Source organism: Notolabrus celidotus, chromosome 9 (assembly GCF_009762535.1).
Source record: "Notolabrus celidotus isolate fNotCel1 chromosome 9, fNotCel1.pri, whole genome shotgun sequence".
NCBI lineage: Eukaryota > Metazoa > Chordata > Actinopteri > Labriformes > Labridae > Notolabrus > Notolabrus celidotus.
Window position 1 is genome coordinate 8,979,956 of NC_048280.1, and position 23,195 is coordinate 9,003,150.

Here is a 23,195-nt window from a genome sequence, read left to right on the forward strand (position 1 = left end):
CCTGACGTCAGGAGGCACACAAAATGTGACCATTACCCTAATCCTAACCGCAACCCAAACCCTAATCCTAACCCTAACCTTAAACCTAATCAAAACCCTAATCAAAAACCTAACCCTAATCATAACCCTAACCCTAATCATAACCCTAACCCTAATCATAACCCTTATCACAACCCTAACCCTTATCATAACGCTAACCCTAATCATAACCCTAACCCTAATCATAACCTTTATCACAACCCTAACCCTAATCATAACCCTAATCATAACCCTAAACCTAATCAAAACCATAATCATAACCCTAACAGTAACCCTAACCCTAACCCAAACATAACCCTAACCCTAATCATAACCCTAATCATAACCCTAACCCTAAATATAACCCTAACCCTAATCATAACCCTAACCCTAATCATAATCCTAACCCTAATAATAACCCTAAACCTAATCAAAACCATAATCATAACCCTAACAGTAACCCTAACCCTAACCCAAACATAACCCTAACCCTAATCATAACCCTAATCATAACCCTAACCCTAATCATAACCCTAACCCTAATCATAACCCTAACCCTAACCCTAAACAAAACCCTAATCATAACCCTAACCATAGTCATAACCCTAACCCTAATCATAACCCTAACCCTAATCATAACCCTAACCATAGTCATAACCCTAACCCTAATCAAAACCCTAATCAAAACCGTAACCCTAACCCTAACCCTAATCATAACCCTAACCCTAATCATAACCCAAACCCTAATGATAACCCTAAACATAATCAAAACCATAATCATAACCCTAACCCTAATAACCCTAAACCTAATCAAAACCATTATCATAACCCTAACCCTAACATTAATCATAACCATATTCACAACCCTAACCCTAATAAAAACCCTAATCATAACCCTAACCCTAATCATAACCCTAACCCTAACCCAAACATATCCCTAACCCTAATCATAATCCTTATCACAACCCTAACCTTAATCATAACCCTAACCCTAAAAAAAACCCTAATCATAACCCTAACCCTAATCATAACCCTAACCCTAATCATAACCCTAACCCTTATCATAACCCTAACCCTAATCATAACCCTAACCCTAATCATAACCCTAACCCTTATCATAACCCTTATCACAACCCTAACCCTAATCATAACCCTAACCTTAATCATAACCCTAATCACAACCCTAACCCTAATTATAACCCTAATCATAGCCCTAACCCTAATCATAACTCTAATCATAGCCCTAACCCTAATCATAACCCTAACCCTAATAATAACCCTAATCATAACCCTAACCCTAATCATAACTCTAATCATAGCCCTAACCCTTATCATAACCCTTATCACAACCCTAACCCTAATCATAACCCTAACCCTAATCATAACTCTAATCATAGCCCTAATCCTAATCATAACCCTAACCTTAATCATAACCCTAATCACAACCCTAACCCTAATCATAACCCTAATCACAACCCTAACCCTAATAAAAACCCTAATCATAACCCTAACCCTAATCATAACCCTAACCCTAATCATAACCCTAATCACAACCCTAACCCTAATTATAACCCTAATCATAGCCCTAACCCTAATCATAACTCTAATCATAGCCCTAACCCTAATCATAACCCTAACCCTAATAATAACCCTAATCATAACCCTAACCCTAATCATAACTCTAATCATAGCCCTAACCCTTATCATAACCCTTATCACAACCCTAACCCTAATCATAACCCTAACCCTAATCATAACTCTAATCATAGCCCTAATCCTAATCATAACCCTAACCTTAATCATAACCCTAATCACAACCCTAACCCTAATCATAACCCTAATCACAACCCTAACCCTAATAAAAACCCTAATCATAACCCTAACCCTAATCATAACCCTAACCCTAACCCAAACATATCCCTAACCCTAATCATAATCCTTATCACAACCCTAACCTTAATCATAACCCTAACCCTAAAAAAAACCCTAATCATAACCCTAACCCTAATCATAACCCTAACCCTAATCATAACCCTAACCCTTATCATAACCCTAACCCTAATCATAACCCTAACCCTAATCATAACCCTAACCCTTATCATAACCCTTATCACAACCCTAACCCTAATCATAACCCTAACCTTAATCATAACCCTAATCACAACCCTAACCCTAATAATAACCCTAATCATAACCCTAACCCTAATCATAACTCTAATCATAGCCCTAACCCTTATCATAACCCTTATCACAACCCTAACCCTAATCATAACCCTAACCCTAATCATAACTCTAATCATAGCCCTAATCCTAATCATAACCCTAACCTTAATCATAACCCTAATCACAACCCTAACCCTAATCATAACCCTAATCACAACCCTAACCCTAATTATAACCCTAATCATAACCCTAACCCTAATCATAACCCTAACCCTAATCATAACCCTAACCCTTATCATAACCCTAATCATAACCCCAACCCTTATCATAACCCTTACCCTAATCATAACCCTAATCATAACCCTAACCCTAATCATAACCCTAACCCTTAACATAACCCTAATCATAACCCCAACCCTTATCATAACCCTAACCCTAATCATAACCCTAACCCTAATCATAACTCTAATCATAGCCCTAACCCTTATCATAACCCTTATCATAACCCTAACCCTAATCATAACTCTAATCATAGCCCTAATCCTAATCATAACCCTAACCTTAATCATAACCCTAATCACAACCCTAACCCTAATTATAACCCTAATCATAACCCTTACCCTAATCATAACCCTAACCCTAATCATAACCCTAACCCTAATCATAACCCTAACCCTTATCATAACCCTAATCATAACCCCAACCCTTATCATAACCATAACCCTAATCATAACCCTAATCATAACCCTAACCCTAATCATAACCCTTACCCTAATCATAACCCTAATCTTAACCCTAATCATAACCTTAACCCTAAACCTAACCCTAATGATCGCCCTAACCCTAATCATAACCCTAACCTTAACCTTAACCCTAACCCTAACCCTAATCATAACCTTCACCCTAATAACCCTTATCATAACCTTCACCCTAATAATAACCCTTATCATAACCTTCACCCTAAACGTAACCGCCTTCGCCCTAACCCTAATCCCAACCCCAACCCTAACCCTGACCCCTAACCTTAAACCCAACCTCAAACCCAAAGACTTTTTGTGTATGTTAATGGAACGAAATTGCGGATTTAACCGGGAATGAAATATAAAATAATCCTGAGTGATTACAATAGGGTTCTAGTAAAGCACTACTTAATGCCATTTATCCAGCTGCAACCAATGATTGTTCTCTTCACAATTTATGCCTTATTATTCACAGGCTCTATAAAATTGAAAATGAAAAAAAAAAAAAAACCACAGACCTTAAAGAACCCTTAGTCAAGCACTACTTAATGCCATTGCTCCAGCTGCAACCAATGATTGTTCTCATCACAATTTATGCCAGTTATTCACAGGCTCTATAAAATTGAAAATTAAAAAAAAAAACAGCTGACAAATGTTAAAATGTAAGAATTGTGGAACTATGGGATTCTTGACATTTTTATGAGGCTTCCACACACCTTGTTTCTTAAGACTCCATACTCTGAGTGAGGGCTGCAGCTAATTTAATTTGTTGTTTGCATAACTGCACAGAGCAATTTGTAGAGCACATTCTGCAGATTCCTTGCAAAAGCTACAATATCCTTATTCTGGTTTCAGTTTCCTGAAGCAGTGTGGGGTCGCACAGACCGTCTAAGATATTATTTTTAATGCTAGAGAGGCGTTATAGGCAGAAATACAGATGACAAGAAAAGAGACAGGACAGTCAACGTTTAAAATAATCAGTGCAGTGATTTATTTGTTGAAATGTTTGGATTTGAACTGCTACAAGATCAGGTTTCGTGTAAAGACAATCTTCGCTGCAACTCAGTTAAAACATCAGAAAGGCACAAAAACAACTTGAAGTTCACTTCTTTCTGGTAGAAACTGAATACTTACAAGAAGAAAAAGGCATGTGTTGGTGCTGGCAAAACAATACTTAAGTGATTAAAAGCAAATAAAACCCGTTTATCTTTTATGACTAAACGTTTAGTCTCGATTGCACAGTGAGATTTGATTGTACAAAGCTTTACCATGACCATGACATCATACTTAGACATTGTATGTGACACAGCAGGAAACACTGGAAAGTCGACCCTTAACAGACACCTGAGTTATTTGGAGGTGAGGCCCCTGACTATGGTCTGACCTTCATGTGGTTTACAGTGACACACACTCAAGTCCTACAGCTTCTTAGAAAGTATACATATCAATAATATTCCTGCTTTGTCTTAAAGGTAACTTGTGTAAGATACAATTTTACTGTCAACAGATCTCACAAAAAGACCAAAACCAACCATTAGAGAGTCCCTGTGTTTCTAGTGGACCCTGTGGGACCTCAAACTGGAACATATACTGTAGTTCATGGTGCAACATAAATTAATCTTTATACTGTTTGAATTCACCATGAACTATACTCTTTCTTTAAAAAACTAAAAAGTTAATACATTTTGATAATGTCAAGTTTCTTTTAGTGTCCATCTTACTTGGACCCATTCACGACAAGCAGAGCCTCGTTTGACTTGAATTATCTCTTCAAATTGTTAAATGTCAGATGTATCATCAAAATTGGATCCTGTGTGCTGGTCATCGGACAGCAGTGAAAAGATGTGCAAACACATTATTGGAATAATTCTGTTTGTGGGATATTTGGACGATAAGACATAGAAAACAACAGGCTTTACCCCTTTGAACACAACAAATAGAAAAACAAAAAGACTTTAGAGTAACAGAGAGACATTCAACCACCTAACCTGCTGCCTGTGTGTAAAACTGCGACAGTGAGCTGTGTTGTGTTTGCTTAATTTACTTGTATCACAGTTCACTGAATGAAATTGAAGACAGTATAAAAGTTGTACTGGGTTCTTTATCTGTTTGTCCTTCCTGTGTTCAGGATTTAATGATAGCTGACCATGCTCACTCTCCTCTGATAGAAAAAAAAAATCCAAATCCAAGTAAATCCATCTGAGTCTTCTCTTGAGTTGTTTAAAAGTTGGAGGAAACAAGACAGTTCATAAAGCCTGACCTCCAGGGAGCTGAGAAGGAACATCATCCATCCATCCATCCATCCATCCATCCATCCATCCATCACCTCGACCTGTCTTTCTGGTGTGCATTCATTCCAGTTTTTAAAACTTAAGGTAAAAAAGGACACCAGTACTTATTTACTAAAGTCATCTTCTTTGATGGAAAATTAAAAACAATTAAAAAAACACTTCAAAAAGATTTTTAAACACCAGCTGTGACGCCTTTCTGTGCTCGTCTAAGCACCAAAGCATCATAACCAATAAGTAAGAGAGACACCTTTGCATTTACTGCCTCTTCTGGTATCAAAGTAACATGAGACAAAACCAAACTATGACACTTGACCTGACTGAATTGCAAAAAAGCATAAAAAGGAGGTAAAAAGTAGTAACTCTTTTCATCTTGTATTCAAACCTTCAACAGGAAACTGAAAGGGTTAAAGGCTCTAAAAGTCAAACTACCCAGCTGCTAGCCCAAGGTAAAAACTCAGAGTATTTCTGGCCCCTCATTTGTTATGTAACAGAATCTCACTCTCCGCTCCCCTCCTCCCACTACTCCTTGGTGGTCACCTGATGAACTTCAGCCTCTAAGACTTTCCTCCGTTGAACCAGGCAGTCGACGGCGCAGACGAACACAGCTGAGGAGACCAGGCAGAGGCCTGAGAGGTAGAAGGCTGCGCTGTAGTTGTTTGTCTCGTCCACTAGCCAGCCTGAAACAAGAGAAACGAGAGACGCAGGATCACAGGAGGCCCAGAGGAATGAATAATTAAAGAGGCACATGTGTTTAGAGGCATGTAGACCCCTGGGGAAAACACTGAGCCGCGTCAGCATTACCGGCATTACTGAAAACACACTACCAGAAGTCTGTTTGTCTTATTTGTTATAGAATTGAATTTCCCTCATACGAGAGCTACTTGAGGCTGCCTGCAAAAGCAAAGGAATCTTCATCTTCATCCTTTTACTCACCCCATGTTAAAATAACTTACAGCAGAATAAAAAGTACTTTTTTTTCTACATATAATGCATCTGTTTAGATTTAATCAAGGCCAAGGTAAACCAAATGTGCATAATTGGGGGCGTGGTCGAGTTGACTGACAGGTGGGTAGGATGTAACTGCTTGCCAGGAGGCTAAAAGCCCACCTCAGCTCCACCTCTTTGCCTTCTTCCATGCCAACCAAAAGTTACACTGAGTCAGCATTTCCAACATGATGGGCTTCAAAACTTCCATCCAGAAATCAAGGAGTGATATCACAGAGACTACCTCTATGTTTAATACAGTCTTGGGTTTTGATCAACCTACAGACACAAACATTTGGAGCTGAGTCTGCTGGCAAACAACTATAATGCACCCCACCTTCCCTTCAGCTGTGACTCTGATTATGCAAACTTTTGTATAACTCTTACTCTTTGTATTATCTTAATCTATGCGTTATAAAAACGTGTGTTCGAATAAATCAATGAGCTATGTACCCAAGACTGTTTTTTGAACCAGGTTGTAATCATGTTTATTTAAGCTTGTAATATCATAGAAATACTTAGGGGTGTATTTGAATGATCAGCTTAAATAGTTATTGGCTTTTGTGAAGAGAGACCAACAGAGAATTAATCTTTTACTGAAGTTGAACATCCTTTTTATCAGTCTTTTATTGAGAGTCTTCTGTGTTTCTCTTTTATCTGCTGGTTTCACAGCCTCTCAGCTAAAGACAGAAACAGTCTGAGCCGTATTTTTAAAAATGTTCTAAACAGAGATATCTCAATTCTTGTTGTAATCAGCAGATCCGCCAGAAGCCTGAAAGTATTTTAGTTTCTTGCGTACATGTTCTTTTGAAGAATTTTCTCTGTTGCCTTCAGGGCCTTGCTATGTTTCACCTGTTAACCGCCACTCTAAATCATCCATCACCCCTGCAATTAGATTGATAAATGCTCCTTAGGGGACTTAGATATGGACTTCTTATCTTTTTACCTGACTGACTCTTTTATTGATTTGATCCTGCCTATCTATTTATCAATCAGTCTGTTTGACATCAGTATTATTTTTTAGACTTTACTTCATGTAGTAGCTCCTGAGTATAGCTCAAGGTTGTTTGTATGTCTGTGTTCACATTTACGTAGTTTTTTGTCCCTAGAGGGATTAATACATTTGTCTGAATTGAATTGAACTTCTGCTGCAAACATTGAAAATGTTAATACAGGACCTGATGAAGATGTATTGCCTTTTGCAGCCAGCTTTAAGTGGACCAGAGTTGCGGTTTTTGCACTTCTGCAGTGGCTTCACTTACTTGAGGTTGCCACTTGGATTACAGCAAAAGGCTGATTCTGGGATTTAATTAGTGCAAACTGCAAAGCTGTTTTTTTTACTACCAAGTCTACAAAAGTCAACAACCCAATAAACTGTTGCTGTAACATGCAATCCAAACAAACACATCAGCCTCTTGGTGAAGCTAGGAAATCTGATAGAATCACTGTGATCAGTAAGAGTCTTCTAGTTGTCATGTCATTAATCAATTCAATAGCTGTTAAAAGCAGATAACTTCAGCAACCTCTGACGGTGTCAGGTCAGAGCTTACAAAAGCAAAATTCCACTGATCTACAAAGCTATGCACACTGACTGACTCGACTTGCAGGACTATGTTAATGATGTTGAGGTTAAGATCAGTGACCAGTTAGAATCTAATTTTGTTTCTTCTGGTCAGCAGAACTTGAATTCTGTCCTATCTAGATGGGGAGTGAAGATTTGGAGGACTTTATAACCCTAAATGTAGACATGTGTCTGCAGCATCAAGCATTTTTAAGTTTATGGGAACATACTACACCATGACATCAAGCAAAGTCACATCCTGAACTATTTCAATCATGTGAATCTTTTGAATTTATTGTAAACTTTCTTCAACAAAAGCTGCAAACAGAGACAGCTCACCTGCAGCAGGTGGACCCATAAAACCACCGATGCTCCTAAAAAGCATGAAGAGCCCAAGTCCATTGTCGAATCTCTCCAGAGTTACGATGTCAACGATAGAGGTGACATGAATCGCCACCACGCAGCCGAACAGGAATCCGTACAGCAGAGCAAAAACTATGATGGTCCAGTAGTTCTGACTGATGGGTAACAGCAGGAGGACCACTCCCAGTAGAGTGACCATCATAGTGAGCAGCTGCAGGTTCCTGCACAGTCTCAAGTTAGCGATCCATCCACAGATCAGCCTCCCTGCTAGGTCTGCCAGAGCTAGAGTGGAGAGAATCATGGCCGGCCAGTACTTATCGATCCCCAAACTGTGAACGAGGGGGACTAAAAACAGAGGGGGGATGAAAAAACCTGCTGCTGCGAAGATGGAGAACAGGATGTAGAGGAAAAATTCAGGTTTCTTCATGAGTGAGCACTGGAAATAAAACTTCCTCTTTGGTGGGAGAGCAGCAGCATCGCCTTCCAGACAGTCTTTGGTTTCCTGCAGCGGGCTCTCGACCTTCTGCAGGGGTCTCATGAGGGCGCCGCACACACACAGGTTGAGCTGAAGGCCTCCGATGATGAGCAAGGCGCCCTGCCAGGTGTACGTCTCAATCAGCCACTGGAAAAAAGGGCTGAACATGACGGCGAAGACGCACTCCCCCGAGCTGGCGATGGCGTAGGCGATGGGACGCCAGCGCACAAAGTAGTGGCTCACCATGCTGTTAGCGGGAATCCAGGAGAAGGAAATGCCCAGTCCTAAAAACAGAGGATAGAAACCTTAAGAGATTCTTCCTAGGGAAGAAAACAAGACTCCTTCAGAACAATTATTAGATTTAAACTTGCATGATATGAGTAAACTAAGAGTTAGAAAATGTCATATCTCTGTTTGCTGAGTTTATCCAATAGCCAAATATACAATCATCTCTGCTTATTATTGGTATATACAAATGTCTCACATTAAACCCGTAGAAACAGCAATAAATTATCAAAACCCAACTAATTTAACTTCTATTGCACAGCTAACACTGTTCACACTGTCTAACTTTGAAATGCATTTAAAGAGTTGTGTTTGAACATGTGTATGGATGGTTCCATTCTCATTTCTGGCCAGGGGAGCTTTTAGTCATAAAACATATGGGAGTCACACATTCCTTAGGTTAGGACAAAAATAATTGTTACATTACACATGGCTTCACTTTGCAAAATGCTTTTCATTGCTTTAGAAGTGGAATTGTTGCTCATTCTGGGGCAATAAATGATATATTTTGGCAGTCTGGGAACAGGACAGTGACGTTTTTGTTGTTTGGCTTTTGCAGCTTCTACAACTAAGTATCTGCTTGGTGAAAATGGGGCCTTTACTTCCTTTGTACTTCTCCGTTTGAGCTCACTGTCCTAAATATGGGGGTGGGTGAGGGGATGTATTTTTTTAAGCATTGCTACACAACCTTTAAGGAAAATCTACACCAGACGTTTCTGTTTGATTCATGGTTTGATGCCTAGTAGAGTTAACTATTCAGAACAAACAAAAAGCATGGTTATGCAAAAGTCCAAGAAATGTATTTTAGAGGAGCATAAATATGTCTCTGTTCCAATAAACGCTTTAAATACCCTCAGATCTATCTCAAATCAACCAGGTGAAAACACTGTGACCAAATTACCCATAAGTGTCTCATTAGGGAGTAGATTTGATTTTGATGATTTTTGATGATTAAAGCAAATGAAACATTTGATATCAAAAGGAAAATGACAAATCCTGCTTAAATTCAGAGTTAATCTTGAGCATGTTACCTTGCAGGATACCCATTGAGAGGTAGAGCCAAGGCAGACTGAGGTCCAGAGAAGCCAGCAGCATCCCCGATGAGGCCAGCAGGCCACCGATTATGATGACCACTCTCTGGGAAAACTGTAACGTCAGCACACTGGCCAATGGAGCTGAGAAGAAAAACGAAAACTATAGGACAATAATAAAAGAGCAACAGTAGATAACTTTAAGCCAAATCTTTACCTCCCAGGTGAAACGTGGCAATCGTGGTGGAGGTGACCCACGACATGGTGCTGGTTGGGATCCCAAAGTGACTCTGGACGTCCAGGAAGAAGAGGCCAAAGTTCTTGAGGACGGCTGCAGTGAGGCCCATGATGAAGAAGGCAGAAATGACCACCACCCAGCCATAACCTCCATCATAAGGTCCTGCTCTCCTGGACTTCATCTGTACCAGCTAATCTGCAGGCTGCTGTCCTGCCTGTGCTGCTGAATGGTTGTCAAGCAATAAAAACTGTTTAACATTCAAGGTGAAAATGTAAATCAGGATTCAAAGTGCATGCAAATGAACATTGCTGCAAGCAACTGTCAACCAGGTTAAACCTCCTGTTATGTTCGTTTCTCTGGAACAGCAATGATGTTCCTGGGTCAATTTGACCCGGGGCATATTCAATTATCCAAAAGTGTCAGAAGAACCCCAAAAAATCCCAATACACATTTTTTAAAATCTCATTATCAACTCCATTACTAACCATTTAAATCAAGATAATTGCTTTTAACTTGTTCACTGCTGTCATATTTTTGTAGTGTATTGTTCGGTCTCTAGGTTTCTCTGTATGTCCTCTCTGTTTTTTGGTTTTGTCTTTTATTTATTGTCATGCCACCTGTGTTGCCTTCTCGGCCAGGTCGTTATTGCGTATGAGAATTGGTTCTCAATTAACTCACCTGGTTAAATAAAGGTTAAATAAAAAAAAATTTAAAAAAAGATTTAGTTCATTGGTGTTCTTTAATTCTCACAGATCATGGTTCAATGAGGATAACTCACTCGTTTTTCATTAAAATTCATGTTAAAACTTTATTTAATGTACATTGGAAGGCCCTAAATATAAATACAATCGTTTTACATGACATAGATTTTTGTTTCTTTTATTTTACATTTTATCTTTTATGAAGTGATGTTGATAAATGAACATGACACCTCTTTTGTCACATGCTGCCCAGGTTTTTATGCTGCATGTAGCTGGTTTGGAAGGCATTGCCTAAAATGGACTTTAAAAAGGGTCAATTTGACCTGCAACATAACAGGAGGGTTAAACATTTAAATCAATGTACAGAAGAATTTGAAGTTAGTAGATTTGATACCTCTAGACTGGAGCAACACGATGCACTCCCTTTAAATTACACCGCGGGTTGTTCAAATTGAGCTAAAACAGCACTACGGTAATAATGTAGGTATGCTGATTCATGAAGATAAGAGACAAATAAATTATTTAAATTTCAAACTCATGTTTTCCTCTGTCACGGTCCTAATCCTTTAGGGTTCGTCATATTCTGTTTCTTTTACAAGCCGATGAAGACGCGTGTAACCCGGTCTAACCGTCTAACACGTCCGTTCTGCGCTGCGCTCCTACTCCAGAGTTTACGGTAATCCCTTTGACAAAACAGAATACCACTCACGTTAGCGTTGACGTTTACGAGATCATTTCACCATTTCTTCACATTCAGCAGACAAACTCAAAGCCGGTTGAAGCACCTGGTCGCGAGGACTGAACCCGGGCAGCTGTGAGACATTACCATCATCAGCGGGTCCGATGATCGCCGGTACAAACCCCCGAGGCTTCAGTGAAGCTGCAGAGAACCTGCAGCGAACACAACATCCGGGTTACAAAATAAAGTGTCGGAATTAGAATTACTTTTAATCGTTTAATTAATATCAAGCAGTATTTTTTTTATATCATAATGAAAGCGAAGTGTTAAACAGCTAATTTCAAGGCAAGGCAAGGCAAGGCAGCTTTATTTGTATAGCGCATTTCATACAGGAGGGCAACTCAATGTGCTTTACATTAACACATTAAAAGCATTGGAGACATTCAGACAGGCATAAAAGAACACAATTAAAATGACAAATATGATAAAACAGAAAAGAAAAGGAAAATTAGAAATATATCAAGAGAAATTTTGCAAATTAAAATGGTGAAAAATCTAACTTAAAGCTAATTTAGATAACCCCTCTCCATTATGAGCTGTGGCTGATGGGGAGCTCTTTCAGTCAGCACCCCCTGAATGGTTGTCAGGCCCATCTCTATGCAGATGATGCTGTGGTTTAGTGCATTGCAGATTCTGTAAAATTAGCCATGGACAACTTGCAACTCGCTTTTAAAAATCTGAAATCATCATCATCGGCCCCAAATCCCTCCTCCCCTCCGCCCAGGACTTCAAGCTCTCCATACGGTCACTCAGTCACCCCCTCCCCTCAGATCAAGAACCTTGGCGTCATCTTCGATCAGACTCTCTCCTTCCAACCCCACATCCGTCACATCACCAAAACTGCCTTCTTTCACCTCCGCAACATCGCCCGCCTCCGTCCCACTCTCTCCAAATCCGCTGCTGAAACCCTAATTCATGCTTTTATATCCTCACGACTCGACTACTGCAATAGCCTCCTGTATGGTCTTCCCTCCTCCCATCTACAAAAACTACAATACGTACAAAACTCTGCTGCCCGGCTACTCACCCATCCCGCTCCAGAGACCACATCACCCCTGTCCTTCAACAGGTCCACTGGCTCCCCGTAAAACAGCGCATCCATTTCAAGATCCTGCTCACCACGTACAAATCCCTCAATAACCTGCCCCCCCCCCATACCTCACTGACCTTCTCCAGTACTACCACCCCTCCCGCCGTCTCCGATCCTCTGACTCCAACGTCCTTACTCCCATCACTAAATCCAAGCACCGTACCTTGGGGGACCGGGCCTTTGCCATAGCCGCCCCCACCCTCTGGAACTCTCTCCCCCCACACATCCGTGCTTCTGACTCACTTCTTTCATTTAAGAAACAGTTAAAAACTTACCTTTTCAAACAGGCATTCCCCTCACATTAATTTTTCCACCTCTTCCCTTGTCGTCTGCTTGTCTTGTATGTCTTTATTTGTATTTATTTATTTATTTATTTATTTATTTGTAAAGCGTCTTTGAGTTATTTAAAAGCGCTATATAAAACTTAGGTATTATTATTATTATTATTATTATTATTATTATTATTATTATTATTATTATTATTATTATTATTATTATTATCTCCAACAGTCACTAATTAATCTTAAACTGGTACTGAATGAAAGTAAAACAAAATTCACGTTGTTCTCCAGGGCCAGAAACATTGATGATGAAAATGTGCACATATCCACTTTAAATGCAGTTAAAATAGAAAGAGTCACTGAATTGAAATACCTTGGTATATGTCTTGATGAGAATCTAACACTCAAAAGCCATATCAACACTCTTACCACCAAGCTAAAACAGAAAGTTGGTTTTTTTATACAGAAATAAATCCAGCTTCCCACTGTCTTGTAGAAAGAGAGTTGTTGAAGCAGTGTTTTATCTGTCTTAGATTATGATGATGTGATTTATAGACATCCTGCAGCTTCAACACTAAAACCCTTGGACTCTGTTTACCACTCTGCTCTCAGATTCATAACTGGTGAAAAATATGACACCCATCACTGTGTCCTGTATGAGAAGGTTGGTTGGCCCTCTCTTGAGCAAAGGAGGAACAAACACTGGCTTTTGTATATTTTTAAAGCGCTTGTTGGAAAGCTCCCCACCTACCTCAAAGACTTGTTTGAATGGAATTATGGATCCTACGAGACTCGCTCTTCCTCTGAAAGTAACACGAATAAATACCGAACTGGGTCGATCAGCATTTTCCATTGATGCCCCTAAATCATGGAATACCCTCCAACAGACCTTGAAGCTGACATCCATTCCATCTTTTGCAGAGTTTAAGACTTTGATCTCCGACCACTGTGTTTCAAACTGTATCTGTTTTAATTAATCTATTATTTTGTGTATGATTGTGTTTGTTTGTTTGTTTGTTGTTTCTAATGTGCCTGTGATCTCGAGGAGATTGGAAATGAGGGAAACCTCGATGTCTTTTCAAGAATAAATAAAGGTTTTGAATTGAATTTAATTGAATTTGAAAAAAACACAAAGCTTAACTTTACAAAACTATGATACAAAAACTTAATTCAATTCAAATTTAAACATTGAAATTTAACAAAACCTTATTTGAAATGCTTAATAAATATTATTAGTGTACTACAGTAAAATACTTATATTTTAAAATAAATGAGTTACAACAAATAACTATTTTAAAGCTGCTGTTGGTAGTCAGAGTAAACATTTGTTCAGAGAGAGGGACTTCGAATGTCAACACTATCCCTCCCGACCAGATTTCCTCTTAGCCCCCCAACACAGACGGCGTGTGCAGGCTAAGGAGGTTTTTGAGCCTTGTGGGACAGCTCAGGGTGTTGTAACCCTTTTCTGTCCATGTTTATCTGTGGTGGAAGGAAGAGGAGGGAGGCAGAGGACTCAAGAGGTTACAGGATACTGTGGACCAAGGCACCAAAATAAATACATAAAGAAATAAGGAAGAAGGAAAGTAGAGAAATAAAGAGGCCTGTGCAGGCTCAGGTGATTCTTGAGCCTGGTGGGACAGCTCAGGGTGTTGTAACCCTTTTCTGTCCATGTTTATCTGTGGTGGAAGGAGGAGGAGGGAGGCAGAGGACTCAAGAGGTTACAGGATACTGTGGACCAAGGCACCAAAATAAATAATAAAGAAATAAGGAAGAAGAGAAAATAAGAGGTAAAGAAATAAAGGTAAAGTAAAGTAAAGAAAAAGAAAGAATAAGGAAAACAACATGAACTAAATTAGTGGAATAAAAGAGTTAAAGAGCGTGTGTGTTTGTTAATGTATGTGTGTTTCATGTTTTAAGTGTACTGTGTATATGTGTGTGTGCATGATGTGTGGTATGTGGTATGAGCTCAGGCAGTAGTGGACGACCAGATGTTTCTGGGTTATGGAGGGTTCAGTGGGTGGAGGTCTTTTTGGAGTTAAATGATGAAGGACAGGGGGGTGTTGTGGCATGTGCTTCCTTGATGGTTTTCCGGAGGGCAGGGTTGTTGGTGGCAGATGATAGAAATCTCAGACTGACTGTGCAGTCATGATAGTGCCGGACTCATATCCAATCGGAGGACGTAGAAGGGGCTGCCCTTTAACCAATCAGGACAGAGGATTGGAGATTAGCTCTGATTGGTCCGTCATAACAAAACGAGGGGAATAATAACATTGCTTGATACAAAGGCATTGGAAAAGAGATTTCGCAATAGTCTCAAATTACTTCACTTACTGATGAGTACTGATGGGTATTATGACCTTTTCTCCAAACCCAGCAGAAAAAAAGAAATGTTTTTTATACCATTCCAACCAACAGTAGCTTTAAGGTTGCACTTACCATTGTACTCAAAATAGAAGTGTAAGTAGTTTTTCTTACCATTTAGGTGTTTAGCAAATCTGCTTTCTACAACCACATTATCTCTCAGAGACCTTTCCTTCCTTTATGATATATGTTGCCGCTGTCACATAATTAGGTCTGCAGATACACATGACATACCGGTGCCTTGTAGGAAAGTGTGGTTAGGTGTCTCCCTCTGCACTACAGCATTGTTAGACTATTTTAAATTACAACAACATGAAATAATGACTAATATGACTTAATACGCCAGTCTCTCTCTACTCATGCTCTTCAAAAGAAAGCTGGTTTACTGCAGAAACATTCCTGATTAAAGTAAAGAAAATGATACACTAACAGACATCTAAGCAACACCGGTACTATATAATATATAGGGCTGGTTTGTTCATCTTGTCATCTTTATGATCAACTTGTTTACTGCACATTTACAGCTTGGACCATTTACACTATCTGCATTTAAGTTTTAACCTGTAAAGCTCCCCAAATGTGGTTATAAAGAAGTGCCCTAGATGTAGTGTTAAGTCTTGAATACATGTATTTAGTGTTGGGGATTCACTGCATACTGTGCTGTGTCTTAAACAGATCAGTCCATGTTGTGAAAATGATTTGTGTGAAGTTTTAGAGGTAAAAACAAAGAGTTTGCTCATCAGACTTTGTTGTGGAATTTAACAGTTTAATGTTCACACCACCTCTCACAATGAAAACATGAAACAGTAACAGATTTTTTAATCACCTTTGTTTGTACTTCATTAACACTGACACTTTCCTGGCAGTTCAAATATAGTATTTCACTGTATTTTCATTTTATAAAATTATAAAATTTTTCTGAACATATGTACACAAATATAGTGTTTGTATTTACACACATACATAGAAAACAATGAACACTACGAGTCCATTCCTTTTCAGGTGTGGGGAAAAGGGGATGGCGGGAGCTAGCCCTGCTAGCTGCTTGTATGAACACAGACACACACACACACAGACACACACACTCTCTTTCTCACACACACAAACACACATACATTTGTACAGAGAGAACTTGTTTGACACCAAGCATCTCTAGCTTTAAACCTGGCAATCATCTCCTCACAGTCTCCACCAACTCTTCTTTTTAAACTTAATCCAGTTTGTTTGACTGAACTCTTTTTCAGCATCATCTACAAACAGCAGTTCCTTTCATCCAAGAGTTCATTTCTATCCTGCTGCTCAATTCTTAGCAGCTCCACAATAGAAATTGGGTTTAAGTGCCTTGCTTAAAGGCACCTTGGCAGTAGTTTCTCATCTGGTCCTGGTTTTGAACCACCACTTTTCCAGTCACAAGCTTCTTTGCCACACGCGGGCACTAAGCAGGAGAAGAACCTCTTTTTGGCCTTTGTCCCTTTGACACAAACAGGGCGACAATGTTAAGAGCGACTCGGTTGCTGAGGAGCAGGGCACTTTGGGTGATTTCTGTCTAAAACTCTTTACTGTCCCTGAACAAGTCAATGCGCAGAGCAAGCTCCTTGAAAGAAGGACGCAAGCCGGGGTCGTTGTCCCAGCACTCCTCCATGATTTCATGGATCTTAGAGAAAAAGAAGGAGAAGAAAGACAACTGAATTTAGATCACAAAAACAAACAGACAGATATGACAGAACTGAAGGGGGACTGTAATTGAGTCCATGTTTTGGACATGACTGCATCTGTATTGATACACAGCCTCAGTATTCATACGTGTTTCTGATCAGACATAAATCAGCTGTTCAGTTTGTACCTCTGTAGGACATCCCAGAGGTTGAGGCAGCCTGCTGCCCGATTTGAGGAGTTCGATGAGGTGATAGACGATTAATTGTCCCTGCTTGTCGTTTCCCATCATGGACATAAAAACCTGGAGAGCAGGACAAGGACAGCAAAGACAGATTTAAAATCCCTTTGATCTACAGAAAACAAAGTACATTGCGTGAATGGCAACAAATCTAAACATGTTAACTTAGCAAAATTTATGTACTGAAAACTTCCAGATATACAGTGGGTACGGAAAGTATTCAGACCCCTTCACTTTTTCTACATTTTGATGTGTCACAGACTTATTCCAAAATGGATTCAATTCTTTGTTTCCCTCAACATTCTACACACAATACTCCATAATGACAAAGTGAAAAATATTTTGTAGAAATTTTTGCAAATGAATTAAAAATAAAACACTCAAATATCACATGTACATAAGTATTCACACCCTTTGCTTTGATACTCAAAATTGAGCTCAGGTGCATCCTGTTTCCTCTGACCATCCTTGAAATGTTTCTACAACTTGATTGGAGTCCACCTGTGGTAAACTAATTGATTGGACATGATTTGGAAAGGCACACACCTGTCTATATAAGATCTCACAGTTGACAATGCATGTCAGAGCACAAACCAAGCCATGAAGTCAAAGAAATTGTCTGTAGACCTCAGAGACAGGATTGTATGGAGGTACAGATCTGGAGAAGGGTACAGAAAAAATTCTGCTGCATTGAAGATCTCATATCACCAGGACTCTCCCTAGAGCTGGCCGCCTGGCTAAAATAAGTGATCGGGGGAGAATGGCCTGGTTCAGGGAGGTGACCAAGTACCCAACGGTCACTCTGACAGAGCTTTAGTGTTCCTCTGTGGAGATGGGAGAACCTTCCAGAAAGACAACCATCTCTGCAGAACTCCACAGATCAGGTCTTTATGGTAGAGGGGCCTGTCGAGAGCCACTCCTTGGCACAAAGCACATGAAAGTTTTCCAATAGGCACGTAAAGGACTCTCAGACCATGAGAAACAACATTCTCTGGTCTGATGAAACCAAGATTGAACTCTTTGGCCTGAATGTCTGGAGGAAACCAGGCACCGCTCATCATCTGGCCAATACCATCCCTACAGTGAAGCATGGTGGTGGCAGCATCATGCTGTAGGGATGTTATTCAGCGGCAGGAACTGGGAGACTAGTCAGGATCGAGGGAAAGATGAATACAGAAAAGTACAGAGAGATTCTTGATGAAAACCTGCTCCAGAGCGCTCTGGAGCTCAGACTGCAGTGAAGGTTCACACTCCAACTGGGCACACAGCCAAGATAACAAAGGAGTGGTTTCAGAACAAGTTTTTGAATGTCTTCGAGTGGCCCAGCCAGAGCCCGGACTTGAACCCGATTGAACATCTCTGGAGAGACCTGAAAATACCTGTGCACTGACACACCCCATCTAACCTCATCGAGTTTGAGAGGATGTGCAAAGAAGAATGGGAGAAACTCCTCTAACCCAGGTGTGCTAAGCTTGTAGCATCATACCTGAGAAGACTGGAGGCCGTAATTGCTGCCAAATGTGCTTCAACCGAGTATTGAGTAAAGGGTGTGAATACTTATGTGCATGCAATATTTGAGGGTTTTCTTTTTAATTAATTAGCAAACATTTCTACAAAACATTTTTCACATTATGGAGTATTGTGTGTAGATTGTTGAGGGAAAAAAATATTTAATCCATTTTGGAATAAGGCTGTAACACAACAAAATGTAGAAAAAGTGAAGGGGTCTGAATACTTTCCGTACCCACTGTATCTGTTCTTAGTGAGACAACAGAGAGAGAAACATAAGGTGAAAAAATTATGTATCATGCTCTCAGTCATGAATCACACTAGACTTCTAGCTCTGCTGGCTCATGGAAACCAAAAATCTTCTCAGTGTACACCCAAACACTGGAAGCTGTGACATGAGGTATTCAGCAGAAGAAGCAACCTTTGTTTAAACTAGTAAAGTATCATCTCGAGTGTGACAGCTCAGGTAGATAACGGAGGAAATGTTTCTTCTTCTTCTGAAGCAGTCAGATGATTAGCTGACTGCTGCAGGGTTCAAATGTCAAGATTCTTTCCAGAATGTGAACCACAGTCCTCACAGTTAAGTAAGGCATCAAGTCACCTGTGCCTCCAGGGCAACTTGTTCCTTTACTTTGCAGGTTTCCTAGATGTCTCTTCATGCTGTTAAAAACTAATAGAACTCCTGTCTGTGAAGGTTCTCAGTCATCCAGGTCATGGTAATCCAAAGCTTGATCCGTAAGGCAACTGGACTGGTAGAAATTTCTACCAGTCCAGTTGCCTTACGGATCAAGCTTTATATTAGAACTCCTACAGAACATACAGGAATCTGTCTTGTATAGCAGTATTTTTGTTTTGAACAAAATATTGATACTTCTTTCAAGTTTCTGTCTCTGAGGAGATGTTTTACTGAGTTACACTTTTAATTTCTTTGAATTATTCCCCCCTGAATTAATATTTAATGCATGATATATCACACAGAGCACCGTGAAGAAGGGGTGAAATATGCAAAAAGAAAAAAAAAGACCACCGCAGGACACCGGCTACAGCATCTTTTCAAAATAATAATGAGATCTCAAGAAGAAGAGCAAACAGTGCACAGCATGACTGCAAATACAGACCTTTTGCTTTAATCTGTAGTTTATTTGCAACTTCTCTAAATGAACAAAAAGCTAATAAGCTAGTGCGTGCTCGCGTGTGAGGGTGTTATCACTTACTGCAGGAGGACTGCTGTTCTTGTCACTGTGAGTGAAGAGCTCATACAGCACCACTCCAAAGCTCCAGACATCTGACGCCACAGAGAACTTACTCTCAGTCAATGACTCAGGGGCGTACCTAAAGAAAAAACAACACAGCGTGTTACTGTATGTTCATGTTCTGCCTCCTTTAGGGAAGAAGCAGGTTAGTGGGTAGACTTTAACACAAGTTTGGGTATCACAGTTCAGTAAAACAAATAAAGGTATAATGTAAAAAAAGAGATTAATGTGATGTGACAAAAAAAGGAAAGGAAGAACTGCACAGTATCTGAAATACAGCTCAGTTAGTAGCAGTGTTTTAACTACACATGGAAGAGGGTGACAAAACATGAAATAGATTTAAAACATCAGTGTCTGACCAGAATATGGGGCTCTCTCCTGGCTCTTTGACCATGTAGTACTCTTTGTCCTGAGGCAGAACTTTGGTGAGGCCGAAGTCTCCAATCTTCACCCTCAGCTCACTTTCCACAAGGATATTTCGTGTTGCCAGGTCTCGGTGGATATATCGCTTACTCGACAAGTACTCCATACCCTGTTAAAACAGAGACAAAAAAAACACAGTTTCCCATTGTGATCTGATAGTCGGTAGCTCCACAAAGAATGTGTCAGAAACAGATAGCAGGACGGTACCTTGCAGATCTGAGAAGTATAATGTACAAGCTTCCTGTGGTCGATCCGCTCCCTGTTTTTCATGAGGTAGTCTCGCAGACTGCCAAAAGGCAGATACTCCATGATGAGACGGAGATTTCGTCGCCCTGAGAAGTTGTACACAGGATTTAGCAGCAATAACAGGATTTAAAATGCAACAATCCAAACTCAAAGTGTCATTTTAGACCCATAATAAGTCTAAAACCAGAGTGGTATTTAAATTATATTTGATAAATATAGCTTGCTCATTATCAAGTAAGGATAGATGCTAACATGACATGATGAATCATATTTTTGGGAAAAATCCAGTGATATATATTTTTTGCAGATTCTATTTTCAATACAGTTGGATGAGAGTTTACAGAGTTGCAGTAAATGCAATGATCAGTTGTGATGATTGTGGTGGAAATTGTTTGACCAAAGATCTGCTTGTCATTGAAGTTGGTGAACAATAAACAAACATTGTTCATTTGGTTTGTCAAAGGACGTCAAAAATGGAATTTAGTGCATTTAACATTTTAGGAGTCAGTAGCGGTGGAAGTATTGATTCCAGGTGAACTGTACCTGCACTGTAGCAAACGCCTTTGTATTTGACGATGTTCTCGTGCTGTAGTGATTTCAGGATCTCAATTTCCCTCTCAAAGTCTCGTACGTGCTCGGCAGTGCTGTGCTGGAGTTTCTTCACAGCCACCACCTCTCCGGTGTTGTCCTGAAGCGGGTCGTATCGACACATCTCCACACTGCCGAAGTTTCCCTTGAAGAGACGACAGACGAAAGTAAGCCTTCAAGCATTTAGTTGGAGTTTGATTTTAACTTTATAGTTACTCCCTGTTTGAAAAAAATATGTTATTTCTCCTAAAAAACTTGTTTCTGTTATAACAGTGATGAGTCATTACTCATTAATTCATCTAACCAGATGAAGCTATTACAGCAACAAAAGTACCAACAAGTTTTATTAAAATAGCTGTATCTGCTTTAAGAAGCTCAGTTTCCTAACGTCCCTTTACCTTGCCCAGCAGCTGTAGGAATATGAGGTGTCTCTCTTCAAACTGAGCCGGATCCTGACTCTCAAAACCTCCAGACGTCCAGGCTGAGCCTGTTGTCCTGTTGGGCAGGATGTCACTATCCACGATCAGCTCATAGTCTAGGGGAAGGACACCAGAGACAAAGTTAGTCAACATGTTAACTTGCTTTTCTTCCCACACTGGTTCCTTTAGTGCCCAAGCTAAGCCTCTGTATGGAACACTGTCTTTATTAATCAATCAGAAACAACAAAAAAACTGACTTGGTCACTTAATATCTGACAGACAAACATTCAGACATCATGTTTGATTTTCCTGTGGTGTGGGGTGTGTTAAGAGTGAATCTGTCCGGTCGGAGCTGCTCGGAAGGTATCAGAAGGAGAGATCGTAAATCATGTTTAATATTTGATGTGAGAGGCTCCGAGAGGAGTTGAGCAAACACGGTGTGTAATGTCACGTGGACAGCAAAGGCCAATCAAGACGCGAGCTGACTCAGCTGACTGACGTAAGAGGAAGTAAAAACCAACAAAAACATGGAGCCGGTGAAAACTCACCGCTGTAATGAATACAGCACACATTCCCGCCGTCTCCATGACTTTTTCCATAATCGTTTTTCTTTTGTGTGTGTTTTCGGAAAGTATGAGGCCGAAAACGATCATCATTGCCTCTTCTTGTTCGTCCGCCATGTTTGTTTACACCCAAGGCACTTTTTACTACGCAAGATTTGGAATATGGAGTGTGAAGATCCTGATACTCTGCTAAAGAACTGGTTAGTGTGTGGTGTGCTCCGTAGTGCACACCACACACTATAATATCAGAAGAGAGAGATCTTGTGCGATCTGTCTTTTGTTGTCATCAAGTGTGTGGTCTCTAAATGTGTGAAGGTTTGAAGAATCCTGTAATGTGTGCCAGCCTTAACCTCAGTTGAACTAGCAGCTGATGGTAACCTAACAAAGACAGAAGCTGAGTCTCTCCTGTTGACAGACGTGTTTCTGAGGACAACATGATGAATGTCTGTGTGCTCAGGGGTGTGTCTGAAGACGTTTGAGATTCCACTCTGGTGTGACCTAGATTCCCTGTTGTGACACGGTTCAGCTGATGAGCGGTGCATCCACTAACCTGGTGTGAAGAGGCTGTGGAGGTCACGGATAATGGCACGAAACGTGGGCCTGAACGTGGGCTCGTAGTCCATGCAGCTGGTGATCAGGTTAGCCAGCTCGGTCCACTTTGGAGCAGGGAGCTGGTGGTGGTCCTCATAGAACAGAGTTTTCTGAGAGGCATAATGAAAGGTCAAAAAGGGAAAGCAGGGACTGGAACATGTGCAGAGTAAACAAACAACTAGGTCATGTTGTTGACTTATAAATGGCACAGAAAGATTCAGGGCTTCTTTGAACATCTGGAACAAGAGTGTTAAAGCACAAACAGTGAAACTACCAGAGCTACTGTTTGCCACATGGGTATGTAAACATTAATTAATTCACCTTTTTTTTGTACATATTACAGGATGTCTTTTGGTATTTTTGATTTAGGGGGCAGGACACATTTGAA

At 40.1% G+C, this 23,195-nt stretch overlaps 2 protein-coding genes across 7 annotated transcripts in view; both read right to left on the minus strand.

The window, feature by feature from the left end:
- Positions 1 to 3,888: 3,888 nt before the first annotated feature.
- Positions 3,889 to 13,848, minus strand: zgc:114041 (uncharacterized protein LOC574425 homolog). Of its 6 annotated transcripts, none has more exons than XM_034691647.1 (6): positions 13,712 to 13,847; positions 11,560 to 11,741; positions 10,129 to 10,368; positions 9,912 to 10,055; positions 8,097 to 8,879; positions 3,889 to 5,889 (listed from the first exon to the last, which is right to left on the minus strand). In XM_034691647.1, the coding sequence occupies exons 3-6, from the start codon at positions 10,328 to 10,330 to the stop codon at positions 5,732 to 5,734; spliced, it is 1,287 nt and encodes a 428-aa protein (XP_034547538.1). In that variant the 5' UTR covers positions 10,331 to 10,368; positions 11,560 to 11,741; positions 13,712 to 13,847; the 3' UTR covers positions 3,889 to 5,731. The 6 variants fall into 6 exon arrangements, with proteins under 6 accessions (XP_034547538.1, XP_034547537.1, XP_034547543.1 ...); XM_034691646.1 differs by having other exon boundaries at positions 10,129 to 10,371; XM_034691652.1 differs by lacking the exon at positions 11,560 to 11,741 and having other exon boundaries at positions 10,129 to 10,371; positions 13,712 to 13,848.
- Positions 13,849 to 16,066: 2,218 nt separating this feature from the next.
- jak2b (Janus kinase 2b) overlaps positions 16,067 to 23,195 on the minus strand; it is a 37,457-nt gene continuing 30,328 nt past the window's right edge. Inside the window, exons 17-24 of the mRNA XM_034692832.1 lie at positions 22,767 to 22,917; positions 21,633 to 21,769; positions 21,190 to 21,379; positions 20,608 to 20,732; positions 20,337 to 20,509; positions 19,939 to 20,056; positions 17,165 to 17,278; positions 16,067 to 16,975 (exon numbers count right to left, since the gene is read on the minus strand). Coding sequence (XP_034548723.1) covers positions 16,868 to 16,975; positions 17,165 to 17,278; positions 19,939 to 20,056; positions 20,337 to 20,509; positions 20,608 to 20,732; positions 21,190 to 21,379; positions 21,633 to 21,769; positions 22,767 to 22,917 — 1,116 coding nt within the window. The 3' untranslated portion in view covers positions 16,067 to 16,867. The remainder of the gene's footprint in view (positions 16,976 to 17,164; positions 17,279 to 19,938; positions 20,057 to 20,336; positions 20,510 to 20,607; positions 20,733 to 21,189; positions 21,380 to 21,632; positions 21,770 to 22,766; positions 22,918 to 23,195) is intronic.